The sequence below is a fragment of the Nuphar pumila genome, chromosome 5 (assembly GCF_984573655.1).
Source record: "Nuphar pumila chromosome 5, dmNupPumi1.hap1.1, whole genome shotgun sequence".
In the NCBI taxonomy this organism is placed as follows: domain Eukaryota; kingdom Viridiplantae; phylum Streptophyta; class Magnoliopsida; order Nymphaeales; family Nymphaeaceae; genus Nuphar; species Nuphar pumila.
The window spans coordinates 133,591,542-133,610,358 of NC_143253.1; the positions used below are offsets into that span (position 1 = coordinate 133,591,542).

General features: G+C 38.5%; 1 protein-coding gene and 1 pseudogene across 2 annotated transcripts; one reads left to right on the top strand and one right to left on the bottom strand.

Moving 5' to 3' along the window:
* Positions 1 to 4,468: 4,468 nt before the first annotated feature.
* LOC149838831 (mannose-P-dolichol utilization defect 1 protein homolog 2-like) lies at positions 4,469 to 11,384 on the top strand. Its single transcript, XM_090006830.1, has 8 exons — positions 4,469 to 4,665; positions 6,156 to 6,309; positions 6,450 to 6,522; positions 6,653 to 6,719; positions 6,861 to 6,920; positions 7,528 to 7,588; positions 7,699 to 7,740; positions 10,913 to 11,384. Exons 1-8 carry the CDS (start codon positions 4,513 to 4,515, stop codon positions 11,209 to 11,211), a joined length of 909 nt encoding a protein of 302 aa, XP_089862956.1. The 5' UTR covers positions 4,469 to 4,512; the 3' UTR covers positions 11,212 to 11,384.
* A 5,259-nt stretch (positions 11,385 to 16,643) lies between these two features.
* Positions 16,644 to 18,616, bottom strand: LOC149838832 (F-box protein At1g47056 pseudogene; annotated as a pseudogene). Its single transcript, XR_016431991.1, has one exon. The product of XR_016431991.1 is annotated as an F-box protein At1g47056 pseudogene (transcript).
* Between the last annotated feature and the right edge of the window lie 201 nt (positions 18,617 to 18,817).

Consider the following 18,817-nt stretch of genomic DNA (forward strand, 5'->3'; position numbering starts at 1 on the left):
TTACTTGTTTGTATAGCATGATAAAAATATGATGAAAAATATTAAAAAATAAGAGAGAGGAGGAGGGGGTGGTGGTAGAGCAGCTTATCCACCATGGCTGTCGCCTCTTGCATCTCCACCACATGCTAAGAGGAGGAAGGGAGGCCCCAACCGGCCGATCGTAAGTTGATGGGGAGTGTATGAAAAAGGTGATCTCATGTGGATAAAACCATACTTGATCAGAATTGAACTTCCTAAAAATCATCCAACAGAATCCCAAAGAAAAACCATGTTTGTTTCTGTTACAATAGAAAAAAAAATATTAAAGACATTAAGTCACAAACTTTTTAGACCACCATTAGCCTCACGAAATTTGAATTATGTCAAAAAATCTGCAACAAAAAAAAAAAATCAGCACCATGGTCTTCTAGTCTACTTCTTAATTGAAAACAGAAAAAAAAAGAGAGAAATTAGAAGAGAAGAGTAAAAGGTAATCATCCAAAAATCTTTGCCGTCTCCTTCCCCCTTCTCGGCTAAACTCACCGGCTTGCCGCAGCAGCGGGGGCAGTCAAGGCATTGGGAGTGGCCATGGCGCCTGCGAGAAGAAACAATACTGACTTGGGGTCGTTCTCAGTGAAGGAGGAGATGAGGCCGAGGATGACCTCCCCCTTGAAGAACCCCTCCATTGAGGGTCTTCCGGGAAAGAAAAATGAGAGAGGGAGAGTGTGTAATCAACATTTTCACTCGGCAGAAAACATTTCTCACAATTTCCACTCTTTTGGTGGAGTAATGTTTTTTTATCAAAAATTATAATTTTTTAGAAAAAATCTCTTAGAAAAAAAATTCTCACTCGTATGGAACGGTCGAAAAATCCTTCCTACATCTTTCAATTCCAAACGTGGCCTAAAAGATGAAAAGAGTTATCTGAAGTTAAAGCCAGAGTGAAAAACCATTTTAAAGTTCACCATTGAGGATGTCAGTTGTGGAGCATGGTGATTTGCTAAGATCCTAATGACTTAGGGGCTGAACTTTAGGTACTTTAATCATCTTAGAGTTTTTCAGTGTAAACCAGTAACAATGGAAGTTCTAAAACGTTGGACACGCGTCAAATGCACGCCCAATGTTCGTTTGGATGAATTAATGGCAGTCTTTGACCCCGCTAAATCTGTAACTGCAATCGTCGCTAAAGGGTGTTTTTTTCTTAACGCACGCGGGATCAGTGGCTGAACTTTCACAATATTGTGTTGCCATATGAAAGTTTCTGATTGTGATTTGTGATCACAAGAACTTGAGAAAATTCTATGTATTTATTATTATATTTATATATGTGATCATCATTATTACCATGATAAGTACTATAATGGGTAAGAGTAATTTTTTAAATAATAATGTACCTTATTTTGCAAGGGAAAGACACTGTTCTATGTAAATAATTTACACACATTTGAAAAGAAAATCTAGTTTTTCATTAGTAGAGAAGATTTGGGATTTACCTTGCATATTCCACAAACCAAATCTGTTTATTTAGCTATTTGGATCTAGCCTAGACCTCTCCCTCACATATTATGAGATACAAATTTCAAGAGTTTGAAGCATAGCTGCCATAAACGAGTAAGGATTTGAGGTACTGGTTGCGGTACATGAGAGCTTAATTGGTGCATATCGACAGCCAATTGGTTCGCGGCCAAGGCACCAACTCTATTGCGGGAGCACTTGAGTGAAAATTAATAAATATGGCAGTGCTTGATAATACTAAAATTTGTTCCAATAGATCACATAATTTGAAAAAATGATAAAATGATAAAACATAGCAAATATAATTATCTTTTCAATGCACTAAAGATCAGAATTTTCTAATATTGTGGAGATATGATCCAATGAACAGGACAGACTGACACATTCATAGCACAATCACACACCAATCAGATAATATGTTCACATCCATTTTCAGAAACTATATTGACAGAATCAGTCGATAGACAAAACACGAAAGTCATAGATATTTTTGATACCTTTATAACGACTCTACAAACACTGAAAACTGATACCAGGATGCAGAGATATCACCTAAACAACAAGGATACCAGGATGCAGAGATATCACCTAAACAACAAGACAGACTTATACACACAAACACAGTCTCGTGGCGGACAATATTCACTGTTCACACCCATTTTCAGAGACTGTATGGATATAATCTGCAAATTCTCTGAACACGAAGATCATAGAAAAATTTGTTAGCTTTCAGACGAATCTAACATGAAAATCTGACACCAGAGTGTCAAGATATCGCAAAAACACTTAGACAAACCTATAAACTGAAGCACAATCTCATGAATAACGGGCTCTCTAATTGGGTCCGTTTATAGAGATTGTAGGTACATAATCTACCAACGGCCAAAACATGAAAATTGTTGAAAATTTCATCATCTTTTTGACAAATCCAAGTATATCCAAATCCGATTTGTATCTAGAAAGATACTGTCAAATTACTGGAACTGGGTCAGACATAACTGAATGCATAAACACAACCTCACAAGCACACAAGAATATATTTTTGAATTTTAATTCTTTGGGTGATTATTTTTACCCCCAAATGCTCTCTAAACACCATATGAACAGTCATTTTAAGAGTTGAACTCCTCACAAGTTTACAAACCTACAACGGTCACCCAACAAGCTTCCTTAAGCTCTCACGTTCAAATGCTCACCACAAGGTCCATGCATGACAGGCTTACCCTCAAGGTGCAGCTTTCACGTTTTCTCCACGAAGGAGGTTTCAATAACTTTTTCAAGTCCAGATTTTTTTTAGAAAGAAGTCTAAAAAAAACACTCATTTTTTTTCCAACATACTTTTATACCCAAGTTAAAACTAGCATATTGATCATATAGAAGACAACCACTCTTGAGGCTAATGAGAGGCCTCAATTCAAAATATGCACTTTCATTGCACCACTCAACCGCCCAATAACAAATCATCCTACAAAAGAAAAGAGGTTAGCACTTCAAGAGGAGCCAATGGATCAATGGTGATGTGGTTAAAGAGGAATTGACCACATAAGAAGTCCCCTCACCTCCCATCCAATGAAACACAACCACATGTAATGAACATTATAGTATAATAAATCTAGATCGCATTGGCCCAATAAATGCATTCTCTCAAGGTGGCCAATGTAGATCTAAAGTTTGAATTTTGGATCTCTTTCAAGATCCAAACTTGAAAATTGAATCTTTAACAAAAGAATGAACCCAAGGTCTAGATTCAAAGCTTGATCAAAAAATAAAAATTACTTATATTTTCCATGCACCCTCTAGTATTCAAAGTTAAGCATAATGGATACCAAAACTATCCGGATTCGTAGAATTTGGCACTTATAAAAAATAAAAATAAATAAAACAAAATATACAAATGTTTTTTAGTGATTCAAAAATCCACAAACTTAAAACCACATATCAATGTGTATTTTTCGAGATGAATGGAACAAAAATCTCATAAAATTAATTCAAGCAAAATGACAAAATTATCCTTAGACCCCATTTGGACCCAAAAAGGGTATTTTTGGCTTGTGGGTCATGGGTACGACAATCTAGATTGGGTCATGCTCATTGCGTACATCCGAATTGGCCCAGATGCACTGCATCATTAATAAGTCTCGAGTACTTTTTTTTTTTTATTTCAAACACATATTGATACAATTTCAAAAATAGTCATATGAGTTACTAAAAGAATTGGTACAAGTTTCTAAAAAGTTGATATGATAGGTATATTTTTACAAAGATACCTACAAATTAAAATTGTTAAACATAATACATAAATCAATTAATTATCTATAATAAATCTTTTATGAATTATAATATTGAAAATCTTATTAAGAATAATGTTTTTATAAAATAGAATTATTGTTTGCATGAAAAAATGCTAATAAAAATGAAATTGATACTAATTTATAATGTTATAGAAACATGTCTTTATGTAAGTCGGTCCCTGTTTCTCAAATAATGAGATGAGTTTCTTAAACATTTGATACTTCTTTCTATGGTTTTGAAAATGAGTTTCATACTAGTATCTGATATGGTACACCTGATATGCTAGGATGTATCGAGTATCAATGCAACTATGGTTTGAAGAGAAAGAGAAAAACTGTTAAAATGTAGACTGAAACATTATTCCCGGATATGGATATTAAAACAAACATTTTGGATTCAGATCTTGATTGAGGAATGTAGTTCATGCTTGCACAACGTTTCGGATTCAGATCTTCATTGGTACTTTTTGGTCCAATCTATACTTGGATTAGGATAAAATTTGATCCGTTTGAAATTTTGTTAATATTCAAATCCTTGTTTTCAACCCTTTTTTTTAGATTTTTTTTTGCGAAAGTTTGGATTCACATTCAACTTTACCACATCGAATCTAGTTCGGATCCAGATTCGGATTCGAACTCGCTGCCTGTTAAAACGCGAAGACGGCGACGGCGGCCGTCTCTCTCAGTTTCCCGCGTAGGAAAAGCTTTTCCCGGCGATCGACAAACGATGGAGTTGGAAATCCTCGGAATGAACTTCACCTGCGTACTGAGCTCGCTCAGGGAAGGAGAGATCCCGGAGAAGGATTGCTTCCTGCCGCTCATCGCTAAGATCCTCGGCTACTGCATCGTCGCCGCCTCCACCGCCGTCAAACTCCCTCAGGTTACTCTTCCCCATCCTCGATCTCGCGCGCGCATTCCCGAATTCTTCTCCAATTGCTCGCATCTTGTCTCACGATCCGATCAGGACTCCATCTCGATTCCGATCGTCGTCGATTGCAGACGATCGCGAAGCGTTTTCTTTGTTTAGATTCATGGAGTTTAGTGGAATTGGGAATCCAGCTTCAGTAAATCCTTCGGCCATTTTCAGCCACGAAGGGGATTGTGAAATTGGATTCTAATTTCATTCTAATTTCACGGAATTCCCTGAATCCAAACACTCCTAGGGCACCCGTTCTGTTAATTAGGGGCGGAATTGAGGATTGTTTTGGCGCGTCGATTAGTTTATTTCTGAAGAAAGTGGTGATTGGACTATTTATTTTCTTTAGATCTTTTTATTTTCCTTTTTTTTGGTTGCATCTTCGCGGAAGTTTGGTCGCTTTCGATCTATTCTTTTACTATTTCCTGTTTTTCTTTTTCTCTCCCCGTACACTGTGTTATGGATTTGTGGAATTGGAATCCGATTCCATCAAATTTTTTGTATCTGAGACAAGGGAAAAGATAATTTCGATTGAACCGGATTTGATTTCAACCCAATTCCGCGAATGAGGGTGAATTGATGCTTCTATCACGGCAGAATAGCGATGTTTTTCGTTTGAATTGATCGTGGATATGAACGGGTGCTATTCTGATTACCTGAACAAACATTTAGATATGATTTAAGAGGCAAAAACGCCAGAGTTTTCCAGGCCTATCAGCACTGAATCGTTAGAAGGAGGCCTGGTAGTTTGGAATAGAGTTGCAACATCCCAAATCTTAATTTTTGCATCAATCTATTTTGGAGAATTTTCGGGCATGACCTTTATCGTATGGAAGCATTGGACCAATTCTATCATTAGAAGTCACGATCTATTGGTCACTTGGATGGATACCCAATGCCCATTTCATACAGTATTGAACAAAAATGGAAACAATCTCGTGGAAGCTTTCGGGTCAAAACAATGCATACACTACTCCAATGAAGCAAGAACAAACTCCTTTAAGCTATCTCATACCATTTAACCCTGTATCAATGTTTATATGTATCATTGCCAATAAGCTTGAAAACCTTGGAATAATTTCCATTACATGCAATCTTCAATTTCTACATGTAACCTTTGGTAATATGGTCATTACCTCTGCACATTAGAAATTTGATGGATATGCTGATAATGGAGAACATGTGCCTTGTTGCCATATCCGAGGTTCCACATGAATGTTGTACAACTTACAGACCAAGGCGATTTTTTTTGGGTACTTTAGCATGCAAAATAGTGATGGCTTAATATTATACTAACTAGTTTCGATATTTTACAGTTTATTGCTTTTGTCCAAGTTAGCATCTTTTGCTTTTAGATTCCCTTCAAAACTTGGATTATTGTTTTGGATCAGTTTCATGACCATTTAATTTCATTTTGGCTCATTTGATGTTCATGTAATTATGTTATAATGCAGATATACATAATTTTGAAGCATAAAAGTGTGAGAGGCCTCAGTGTTGTATCCTTTGAGCTTGAGGTTGTTGGATTTACTGTTGCTTTGGCATATTATCTGCACAAAGCACTTCCATTTTCTGCCTATGGGGAATTAGTTTTTCTCTTGCTTCAAGGTATGTTCTTAAAAAAACACCAAAAGTTATTTTTAATGTGCTGTTTTCCCCCTAATGAGCGATATTTTCTTCATATGTTCAAAGGAAAGACATTGGATTTTCAAATTCTGATCAAATCTCTGTTTGTTTTCCTAGCACAGCTATTGTTTTAGTGGCTATAATATATCATTATTCACAACCATTGGGAGCTAAAACTTGGATCAAGGCATCATTATATCCTAATCTCATGGAGAAATGTTACTTTAGGAGTTGTGTCAAAATTTGTATTTGTAACCATTAATCCATTAATTTGGTGTTAACTAATGATCCTTTCTTCAGTTAAGTTTCCTTAGTCTTCTTCCAGATATTGTGCTATAGCACCAACCATATTAGCTGGGCAGATTCATCCAGTTCTCTTTGAAGTCCTTTATGTGAGTATAATCTTGTTTGTTGATACCTAACGAGCTATTAACAGTTAATACTTTGGATTTTTCTTATTTTAAAGGAATGCTTTTCCAGATACATGCACCAGCTTGCATTAACTCTTAATGCTATTTTTCATTTTCCTACAGGCCTCTCAGCATGCAATTTTTTTCTTTGCTCGTATCCCACAAATATGGGAAAACTATAAGGTGATTTGAAGGCCCTTGAAAAAAGTAATTCCGGTCATTCTTGTATACTTTGAATAGGCTGGGTTGTACACAAATCTATCCTAAAGCTAGTCTTGGGCTTGTCCTGCTTATGTAAACCAGGGAACTGGGGGCTGAGCTTTAAGGTGCCGAGCCTGAGCTCTCACGAGAATCTTGGCTCATTTTGCCCTCTTACTTTTATGCCTTGTATTGTGTCATCACCTGCATGCATCAACCCTCTTGTTGAACGATTGATGGCTATCCATTTTGCGCTTTACTCTTGCTTTTTCTCAAAGGTTTATTTTATATGCTTGAAAAGAACTTGGCGTCAAAATTGTGGTTTCTTTTTTTGCATGAAATATATTATAAATAGTAAATCATTGCAAAAAAGAATGTGTTTGCTACATTTTTTGAGAGATTTATTTTTCTATTAGAAAAACTATCTTAAAAAAACTATTTGACATGGATTTGTTGATAGTTTCTTTCTCTAGAGTAATGTGACATATTAATTCTATGTAGAAAAATAAATGGAAAACATGGCCCTTTTCTTTAAAAAATTTATCTTAGTTTATGTAAAAAGATAGCTTTCTAATATATTTCTCTTAAACAGAACAAGAACACCGGAGAGCTTAGTCTCCCCACAAACTTCATGAATTTTGGTGGGTCTGCAGGTAAGTGTCCAGTCCAATGGTAAATTTTGCACTCATATTGTTTTCAGCATGTCGTTACATGCTTGGAAGTCATCCTTATAGATTTCATGGATTTCTCTGATCTTCTGCAGTGAGAGTGTTTACCAGCATCCAGGAGAATGCTCCGACAAGCAGTATCCTTTGGGTTCCTTTTATATCTTGAAATATATAATAATTGTTGTTGTCACCTGAATCTCTCTCTCTCTCTCTCTATCTATCTATCTATCTATCTATATATATATATATATATCAGCTTTTTCTATTAGTGTTATCTTCTGGGATGTTAGTTGTATGACATATCTTTAATTTAGCAGCTTCTTTCTCTTCTAATCCATGTGTGCACTATTGTCATTGTTGTACAATACATATATCCATATTTAAGTTATGGATCAGAGCTGCCTGTATCTCTAATAAACATAAGGGAGCTTCAACAGCATGTCAAATTCGGATGCTATGTTATCTTATCACACTTTTCACCATGACATGATCTGTAACAATGACATGCTGCTAAGCTAGAAGGACATAACTTATATCCAGTTCAGGAGTCCGCACTTTATGCTGGAAAGAACCACTACAAGAGATATTCTCACTGGGGCTCTCAAGGAAGACTCTTTATGAGATGGGTGTTGGAAAACTATTTGTCTCAGGGGGTGTCTGATAATTGGGATAAATAGTCACCCAGTACTCTTTATCCCGATTTCAGCATCCTGCTCACGTTACAATCAAACATGGCAAAACTTGTCCGTGTTTTTTTGTACATTGAGGACTATTTATCCCCCAAAAATGGGGATAAATGATCACCGATTATCCATTCCTTCATTCAAAGGCCTTCCTTAATGCCTGGTTGTACTTAAAGCCCACCCATTTGGCTCATTATTACATGCCCTTGCTAAAAGATGCTTATCAAGGTACTGCATGGCTTAAGAGGTAGGATATAAATCTTAAATTCTTAATGTGCCTATTCTACTTTGTACTTGAAACTAGGCCTTGATTGCTTTCTGGTTTTCAGGGGGCTTGTAATGCCTGTATTTTTGAGCATCACATTCATGAACTTGTGTTTGTGTGTGAAATTAATCACTTTGAAAATAATTATATATTAAATTATTATGTCTACATATCTATCCATCTATTATCTTGTCCTTGAATATGAATCTGTTTTATTCATGTGTAAATTTCATATGTTAATTTTAGATTCTATATACAATTATAGGATTTATATTGCCTACACATTTCATTTGAATTGCTACATATAACTTTTTTTTTCTTAAAACAATTTTGATTTTGAGCTTTATTGAGATTTTTATGTTTAGAACTCAGAACTCAGATAAAAAGTACTTATTAGTTGCTTGTAAGTGTATAATTCATGGCAGCATGCTCCGATCCAGTTGTGTTTATGAATCTGATTCTGATTACAAAAGTAGATTTTGGGAGTGAGAGCATTACCCAAAAGAATTGTGCCATTGTGTATGGCTACCCTTGAGCTTCATATAATATATAATTCTTGTAGGCATTTATTTGAAACACACATCCTAGAGATACGGAGTTTATCTTCTTTATGGATTTTGTTTTCCAATAATCTGGTATGGCACAATTCTGTGTGTCTTAGCATTGTTTTAAAAACACCTATTGTGTCATAAATGCATATGCTAGTCATAGGTAGACCATACTAAAAACTTGTCTTACTACATTAATCCTATCCTAATTTTTCTATTGTTACATTGTATATTTCATTTCAACAGCACAAGATCTACTTCAACCATGATATCATATATGTTAGCTTGTACTCTATGCCTTGTTCTTGTTTTGCATACTTTTCGATCTTGTAAGCATTCTGGACAATGTGCAGCTGTTTCTTACACATCTTGCATATATGCGTATTTTATATGTATTATTCCATATACATGTATGTATATATAGTACCTATATAGTAAATCATTCCCTAATATAATTCTTTTTCTTGCTTTATATTCCGTGTGCGTATATTGTTGGTCTCTCTCTCTCTCTCTATATATATATATATATATGTAGAGAGAGAGAGAGAGAGAGAGAGAGAGAGAGAGAGAGAGAGAGAGAGAGAGAGAGAGAGAGAGAGAGAGAGAGAGAGAGAGAGAGAGAGAGAGTAAATTATGTTATAGTATAGTTCTTTTTCTTGGTTTATTTATTTATTTTAATTAGATAGATAAACTGCACCTAGGATTGGAGACTTGGCTGTGCTGGTCTTAGCTTGTCCTTACCTATGGTCACCATCCCAGTGGCGTAAAACTTTGTGGTGGCCTCCTTGACCTCTAGGGAGCCTCCTGCTTTGCTGAAGGGCATTCCCAAACCGGGACTCAAACTTGGGGTAGGAGACCTCCCTATCCACAAGCCTGAAGGCATGTGATGCAGGAGCGAGTGCTAGTCACTACCGGGTTTACAGTGTCCATTTGGATCCATTTTCATTATTTGTTTTTCTTGTAATTATTTAGTTTAGGATTTTATTTCATATGGGACCTACATCAAATCCATATTGGTTCTTGAGTCATGTTTGAATTATAGTTTCACATTGGGTCTATCTTAGATCCATATTTGGATAAGGGTTTCTTTATAGTTTGCTATAAATACTCATTGTAGAGAGAGAGAAAAGGGGATGAGTGCATTATGAGTGATTTCCATTGATTTTCCTTCAATTTCATATTAATTTTCCTGTTTACCTAGTTTTCTAGTTTCGTAGCTGTGCTAGGGTGCCGATTCTTGTGGATCTCCCTGTTCACTGCATCAGCATGTATGTGGGTGATCCCTTAGGGACTTTCTTGGTTTATCTTAGTTGTGCGTCTGTTGTCTCTTTTACCAGAATCACTTTTATATTGCTTATTTTACTAGGATCCCTTTATGTGCCATGGATGTATGTATTGGGGAGCAATTTTATCGGTTTTCATGTTATTAGCTGCATTACCCTTCACTTAGCATATTTAAGATCTTTCTTTTGGTCCTGTTAGGTCCATTACTCCATTTTCTTCCTGTCTAAGTCCATTACTCCATTTTCTTCCTGTCTAACCATGCCAATTCTGCTGCCGATATCATTTTTACTGGGTGTTGGCATGCCTTTTATTAGACAGGTTTGCCTTGCTCAGTTTCATGTCATACTTTAATAAGAAATCCTTCCATGTATATTGTTTAATAGTTGGGCTAATACTATATACCTGAAATGCCAACCTGAAAAATGGTCTATTGAATCTGCATCCCATATTAATACGCTCAATATAGCATATGTTTGGCATTTTATTGCCATATTAAGAGGTGATCAGTTATGTCCTTGACCAGATCAAGTGATCATGGGATCAGTGATTGGTATCGTGATGAACGGAACATTAGTGAGTCAGATACTTATGTACCAAAAGCCAGCTGTTAAAAAGGAGAAGAAAGACGTGAAGCCATGGAGGTGTTTTCTTCTAGACATTGACATGCAGCAATACTTGGGGCAATTTAATTTAAGCAGAGATGATCATTTTTCTGTATATCATTGTTCATTGCACCTTGCAATATCTACTGTTGGAGATCCTCAGTTGGCACCAAGCATCCTTGAGGTATGCCACCATCCAGTGGATCGGATTCTTTCAGTATCGTGAAATCGTTTTCAGAAAGAAAAGGCGACTAACCATCTTTATGAGAACAATTACATGCAGGATCCATTAAATTCTGTATTTTAGTCTGAATAGGATGCTTTCATCATTATGCAGTCTCTAGTTTGTATGGAATATGGAACTGTATGCTTTCTCTTTGTTGCTTTGAATGCGTAAAAAACTGCAGTTGATTACAGTATGGAGATTCAAAAAACTCAAGTGATCACCTACTTGGTGGAGTTCCCAGCAGTAAATGCCAAGAGGATTTTCTCTGGGTGTATGGAATGTAAACTCGTCCTTCGGGAATAAAGTTTTGTGGAGTTCAAGTGCATGGTTTTGTTACAAAACCGATTGACCAAGACCCCAAGGGCTCTGCTCATTTGGTGGGAGCAACTTGTAAAAGTCTCCAAGTTGACTGGAAGTCATGAATTCAAAACTCGCAGGGAGTGTCCTTTGTTGCAAGGTCAAAACTGGTTGTACTCCCGATGGGTAGAGGGACCTCAAGGATTTGGCAATGCACACGCCCGCACACACATTGGGCCACTAGAATATGAAAACTAGAAATATAAGAACTAGAGCCTAAACTAGTTTTTTTTTTTTTTTTGCAAATCTGACCCTGCTGAGGTGTTCAGCATGGTTCATTTGCTGAGAATTGACTTTTGGATCATGCTTTTTTGACAAAAAAACTATGATTTTCAGATGCTTGAATATTTATGAAAATTCTGAACGGTCGCATTTATTAAAAATCCGCATCCATTGGGTCAAAATTTTGGTTCACTCTAGTTCTCATATTCTAATGGCATATGTGATAGCTATAGTTGGAAAACCTTGTTCTAAGGCTTTTTATGATTTTATGGAGAAAAAGTAAAAACTATGCAAAAAAAGGGTTGGTTACTTTCTTGTGTAAAGATGGTTGTATGACAGTGGGGTCTTATCCGTCGGTGACAAAGTGGGACTTTTCTTTGCTGCCCATGTAAAATTCTTCCATTAGTGTTCTCTGCCTTAAAGGTGACCCTGACAGGACGGTGGGTATATTACAGACAAGTTATTTTGGTTCCTACTTTTCACATGTTCATAGGGACTGTAAGGGTCTGCATTTATAATTGACCTTCAACTCAAATTAAATTACAAGCCAAAATTACAGTAGTGACTTTCATCGTTAAGAGTTCAAACTGTTACTTTTTTTTTAAAATGAGGATGAATGAGTACTTTTCAAGTTTCAAAGGACAAGACAAGTCCAAAATAATGTGAGGTCCCTATTTGACTGTTTTGGAATTATAGGTAAAAGATTGGCCTCTAAACGGAATTTTCCCATTGTTTTTTCTTAAATGACCAAAATCAGAGTTTTAGTGTCCTACTTCTTCCCGCAATTGGTCAAATCCACAGATTTTAAGTTTCTCCTCCTCCAGCTGGTGGAGCCGTGGAAGGCTAAAATTGCTTTTACTCTCCCTTTTACCTTTTTGAATCCCAACTGTCATGAATTCCACTTTTTACTCTCTTTTTTTTAATGATAAAAATGCAAGAAATATGAAAATTTTCAAATTCTCACGAGAATTTCACTTTCGTTGTTTTTCCGGTTTTAAATGTTTTTGTCACTATGGCTGTACCTATTTCAAGATCTGGCATATATACGGGTGCAACCATTTCCATTTGCTTGGACTTGTTGAGCTGTTCAAAGTTCTCGGATACCCCTTCATGCAGTAATGCTGGAAAGTTCAGAGCAGCTCAACCGGGTCAGATGGACCCAAATATACAAGTCTTCCCGAGAGCAGATCAAGTGAAAAAGTGATTTGGCATCCTCACTGTCCACAATGCAGACAAGGATGGTGAAGATGTCAAATCACTTTGTTAAAGTGATTTGACAGATCACCTGATCTGCTCTCAGCCTTCCCTTCCATCAAGCACGACTCAAAAACGTTTTGTGAAAGTCAATTAGAGACCGAGTCTGACCATGTTAAAATCCTCGGGTAAGACTTTTGTCTATTGACCCACCAAACAGTCATCATCATAGAGTCAAGCCTTGAGAGGCATATTTGAATGAGCTGAGCCCGAGCTCTCAACTAAGGCTCATTAAGGCTCCTTTAATCTTGTTTAATTTTTAAGTATGATATACCTACATTTATAGTTATACAACGTATATGGATGCATGCATGCCATCAAAAAGTTTGTGCCATGTAAAGCCTAAAAATGTTGTAGTTTTCAAGGTATCCTTGATTAAGGACCACATCATATGCATGCGATGCTAGAACCTAACTAGAAGAAGGTACAAACAGTTCAAACCACTGTAAAAAATGTACTCTTAGAGGAGTTTTTCGGCAAATTTGACAAGTACGAATGTGATGTTCATGGTAAAAAACCTAAGAACCAGCTCCTGTAGCAAATTTTTTGGATGTGAAAATAGGATTTTAAAATGTGTTAAAAGCAACTATTCATACATTAAAAATATTTGCTATATGAGTTGGTTTTAGGATTTGATCATGGAGATCACATCCATACAATGGAATTTGTCCAAAGACACTTTCAAAAATCATAGTTTTAAACTTTTTATGTTAGATCCAAGCTGTTAGATGTGTTTATCATTGTTTATTTAGTAGAAAACATGTTTTTGATTAAACATCTTTATACTGAGATGTGTATTTTAAAGAGGTAAAAAAAAAACCAGTGGTTGATATTGCACTAAAATTTAATGACAAAATATTCACATTTTTTGTATCAAATCAATTTGTAAAAAAGCTTGTTTCTTAATAAATAAGCAACGATAAACACATCTAACAGTTCACATCTAGCATAAAACACCTAAAACTATGATTTTTGGAGGGTCTTAAAGGTGACCTAATGAAAAGGTGGCAGCATATCCCCATTCCCTCTCTCTCTATGTATACATACATATATATACATATATATAGAGAGAGAGCAATGGAAACCGAATCAAATGACTGGATGGACGCTACACCCTAACATGAAGAACTGATGATGAACACAAATAGAGAAAACAGTTCGCTGTCCAGGTGGAAGAAACGAAATTCATTCAAAGAAAAGCTACAACAGGAGCTTAGTTGGTCAAGGGATCAATATTATTATAAACTTGACAGAAAAACCGTAGTTACTCGATGTGATTTTGATCAGCAGGCTGTTCCATGTGATGCCAAACTACCTCCGCCCTTCCACTACACAGCATTTCACAAGGAGTTTGCAGCTCCTTTTCAATGGTGCGAACATCTAAGAATTTGATTATGGAGAAGCACATTCACCCTTCGACTACACAGCATTTTACAAGGAGTTTGCAGCTTCATTTCAATGGTGCGAACATCTAACAATTTAGTAATGGCGACGTGACAGGAGATTCTACAGCAGCAGGATGTTAAAGAGAGAGAACCTGAGTGAAAATAATGGGGAAAATTTCATTTAGGTGCCAACCTTTTGCCCCTACCTCCAAATATGGGCCTCACATTTCTGAAATTCCAAATATAGGCCTCTCTTTTCCTGGAAACTGCCAAACAAGGTCCTACATTTGTTATTGTCAGTCAAATTACAATAGTAACCTTTATAATTAAGAGTTCAAACTGTTTACTTTTTCTTTTTTACGAGGATGAGAGTATTTTTCAAATTTCAAGTGACAATATAGGAAACCAAAAAGTAACGTTTTCCAAGATAATAGATGTTCACCTGAGGTCCCTATTTGACTGTTTTCAAGAAAAGTTTGACCAATATTTGAAATTTCAGAAAAGTGAGGCCTATTTTTTATATTATAGGCAAAATATTGGCACCTAAATGGAATTTTCCCAAAATAATAACATTTATATAAACCTAGAAGCTGATGAATTTAATGGAAAGGATGCAGACGATCTCCTAAACAATTTTTTCCAAGATATTTTTACAAGTTAGGCAAGTGATGCTAGCAAACGTGTTTCTGAATGTGAATTGTAAACAGACCGTCTACTGCATATTTCGTACTATTGCTACAACAAATCCATTCACACAAGTGCTTGATGCCAAGATCAAATCCAGAGGATCGAACGGTTCTATTCTAAATAAGTCAATTGTTATGTTACACGATAATCTTGGCAGCAGTGCTTCTCATCCATGATGATGTATAGCATATATTTTGCTATAATTTCAGACAAGCATTATCACTTTGTCACTGGTATTTGATATTCTCTGACTTGTGGGCATTCAATTATTTATCAAAAAGCTGCCAGCCTGTGTGACTATAATCCAAAGCAAGACTCATTTAGTTTAAAAAAAGTGGCTGGTTTTGCGTATGATTGGATCAAGATGAACTTTGCTCTTAATAAACTGAAAAAATAACTTTTGAAAAAACACAACCAGGCAACCAAATTCAAACCAAGGTTAAAAATATACTTGATGTGAATTTGAGATCCAGGAAGGACTTTAGAAATGTTTACAAACCAATTATATCATTAGATGCCTTGGTGTTCCAGGTAAGTAACTGCTAGTATAACTCCATAATTCCAACTGCTTGATTAGATAACTAAACATAGTAAGCAGAAAAATTTGACACATCAGCAAAGCATTTCCCATATACTGCTGCAGTAATAAGCCAGCTAATGGAAAAAAGAAAAGGGGCTGCACAAGAGAAGAAGATACATGCTTGTTACTTTATGCAATCCAATTCCAGCTTCACCGATTAGTGGCATAACTGTGGTAGGCTAGATTCATTCAACAGCTAATGCTTTCACATCAAATGTCATACCAAATTAATCGTTCTGTTGAGTTGATTAACTTTTGATCCATTTCTTCACGACTTGGTAGTGATTAAGCAAATTCCAGCTTAGATACATAATTTACAAGTGCCCATGCGTCATGTTTGCAATACATCCAAGAAGTAGTTTTTAGAAGTGTTTCCTACAAGCGCCTAGGAGATGCTAAAGAAAATGGCAGCAAGTGAATGAGAACACCCAAAATTTGCACAAATATATCTTGTTGTTTGAATAATCCAAAGCCTAGTGACCCCTTCACATCCATTTGATCCTCTGACACCTAATCCCAAGTCCAAGATACCATAAAACTATCGAAGATTAAACTCAGACCAATCAATGTATTGGAAAAGAGAAAACCAAAGGGATAAAACCCATGACACCAACAGAAACATGAGAGCATATATGAATAGGAATTTACCAAATCTAAAATAGCTGCTTGTGCAACAAAGGAGGTGAACAGACTCATATGCAGTTAGGAGGTTAGAAATGAGGTGCCCAACAGGATGTTGGGCACCTACGACAAATTGCTTCAACTTTCTTCGTTTCTCCAACTGAAATGTAGACATTATGATTTAAACTTGATTGATAAAACCACAAGGTCACAACCAACATACAAGCATATTCTAGGTACAACATATTGAGAATCACCAAGTACCATCCCTCACATTCCATTCTACAACTCACACCATCAACAAGCAAGCTGAAGCAACACTCACGAAAGGAGAAGCCTATCGGTATTCATTCACTTCCAGTAAACAAAAAAGAAGAATTGCACATGTTTATATGAGAACGCGATAAGAATAAATGAAGAAAAAGGTCACTGACGATTTCCCATCGCAATCTATGCCTAGAGGAAAAACAAGCAAGCACCACACTTTCAAACATCAACAAACAGATGGATTACAAGCATACCTCGTCGCCTTAATCACTAAAATCAGATTCCTTTCTCCTTTTTCTTCCACTAAGATGCGTCGCTATGAGGACTAGACCATCTTCTTAATGTGCAAGCCACAAAACTCCGGCCAACGGAGAACCCCAACCTTGATTTCGACCCTCCTCTGTGGCTGCTTCCAGGGGTCATTTCTGGCACAACCGGCGCCGGTTGCTCACCGTTCTCCTGTGCCGCGCCCCCACCGCCATCGCTTGTGCTCGCGTCCTGAATCTCTTCGCCGCTGTCCACATCCAGATTCACTGAAACCGCCCCCCTGCTCGCCCTCAACCACTTCCCACCCTCAGCAGTAACCATCCTGCATTTCTTCACCTTCACCTTCACCAAATTGGGGCACCCAGCAGCTAGTGCCTCCATCCCCTGGTCTGAAACAAGGCAGCTCTTGATGCACAACTTCTTCAACGACACGCACTTTGATGCGATGCAGCGGAGCTCCGGATCGCCGAAGGTATCGCTCCCGCACAGAGCCAATCTCTCTAGATTGAAGCAATTGCTCCCCAGCACACCCAAACTCTTAGTCGTCGGATTCACCCCTATAAGCACAAGCTCCTGCAAATTCTGGCATTTCTTGGCGACGGCAATCAGTCCTTCGTCCCCGATTCGATTCGTCTTCCACCCATCAATGTGAAGCTTCCGAAGGAGCTTGCAGTGGTCGGAGACCACAATTAGGCCGGAATTGGTGCACTCCGGAGTCTTCACCAGGTGCAGGACCTCGAGCTCCTCCAATTTGGCCACCGCCTTCAGCCCGCGGTCGCTCACCTGCAGGCGCTCGAGGTGGATCTCCGTCAACCCCGTCGCTCCGGCGACGATAGACTCGAGGGCGGGATCCCAATCGGCGGGGTTCCCGAAGAGCTTGAGCGTCCGCAGTTTTTTCGATCCGGCAATCAGGGGGACGAAGCACTGCCCGTTGTAGAGCTCCTTGAGGCAAATGCTGCGCAGGCCGGCGGCGGCCGATCCAGGGATGATCGCGTCAGCGGCGGCGCCGTCCGTGAGGCCGCGCAGGCGCTTCACTGAGAGCTCCTCGAGGGCGGGGCAGTGGTCGACGAGGGCCTTCATCCCCTTGGCGCCAAAGGTGCAGGACCCGCAGGAGAACTTCTTCAGGGTGGGGCAATTCCTAGCGAAGGACTCCATGCCGGACTCCGTCAACTCCCGGCAGGCACGGAGCTTCAGGCGGGTGAGATTCCGGCATCGGACGGCGATGAGGACGAGGGATTCGTCGTCGATGCTGACGCCCCGGCGTTCGCACTTGAGGGAGAGCTTGGAGACGGAGTCGAAGCGGGAGAAGAGGGCGGGGACGAAGGGGCGGAGCTCGGAGCGGGCGTCGAGGGAGAGGCGGTGGCGGCTCTGACCCTCGACCCGGAGCCACCTCCGGCAGACGAGCGAGCACCGCTTCCGGTCGCCGGACGGCAGCGTGTGGAAGATGCACGCCAGGCACTCGTCCGGCAGGTCGAAGGTGTAGTCCCGGGGCCCCTCCTCGCCGGAGCGCCCGGCGTCCGTTCCCCCATTCGCCGTCGTTGGATCGTCTGGCTTTCTGGTAGACCGCCGGTTGGCCGAATCCCGCCGCTCCGGCCACGATATTCCGGCGCTCGATGCCGCCTGTCCCATTCACACCAATTCCACCACCACCTATTTCTTTGGTCAACTCATCTCTCTCTCTCTCCTTTGGGTGATCCTCCACCACCACCTCGAGATTCGTACCACCACCACCACCCACAATCACCACCACCGACTCTCTCTCTCTCTCTCTGGGTGGTGTGGTTCAGTTTTTTATAGGGAGGAATGGACGATTATGCCACTCCAGTGATTTGGAATGTCTGAAATGCACTGATAGAACGGTTAGACCGCCTTCTTGAAATGATGAATTACTTGATTAAAAACTCTAAGATCAAGGCCCGACATTCACAGGGTCCCAGTTTTATGAAATGAAGTGCATGTTGGGTAA

Bases quoted from the DNA above. Each gene is read 5' to 3' on its own strand.
- LOC149838831 (XM_090006830.1), top strand. From the start codon at position 4,513: ATGGAGTTGGAAATCCTCGGAATGAACTTCACCTGCGTACTGAGCTCG. The intron at 6,720-6,860 runs GTGAGTATAATC...ATTTTCCTACAG, and splicing joins TTCTCTTTGAAGTCCTTTAT to GCCTCTCAGCATGCAATTTT. The intron at 6,921-7,527 runs GTGATTTGAAGG...TCTCTTAAACAG, and splicing joins AAATATGGGAAAACTATAAG to AACAAGAACACCGGAGAGCT.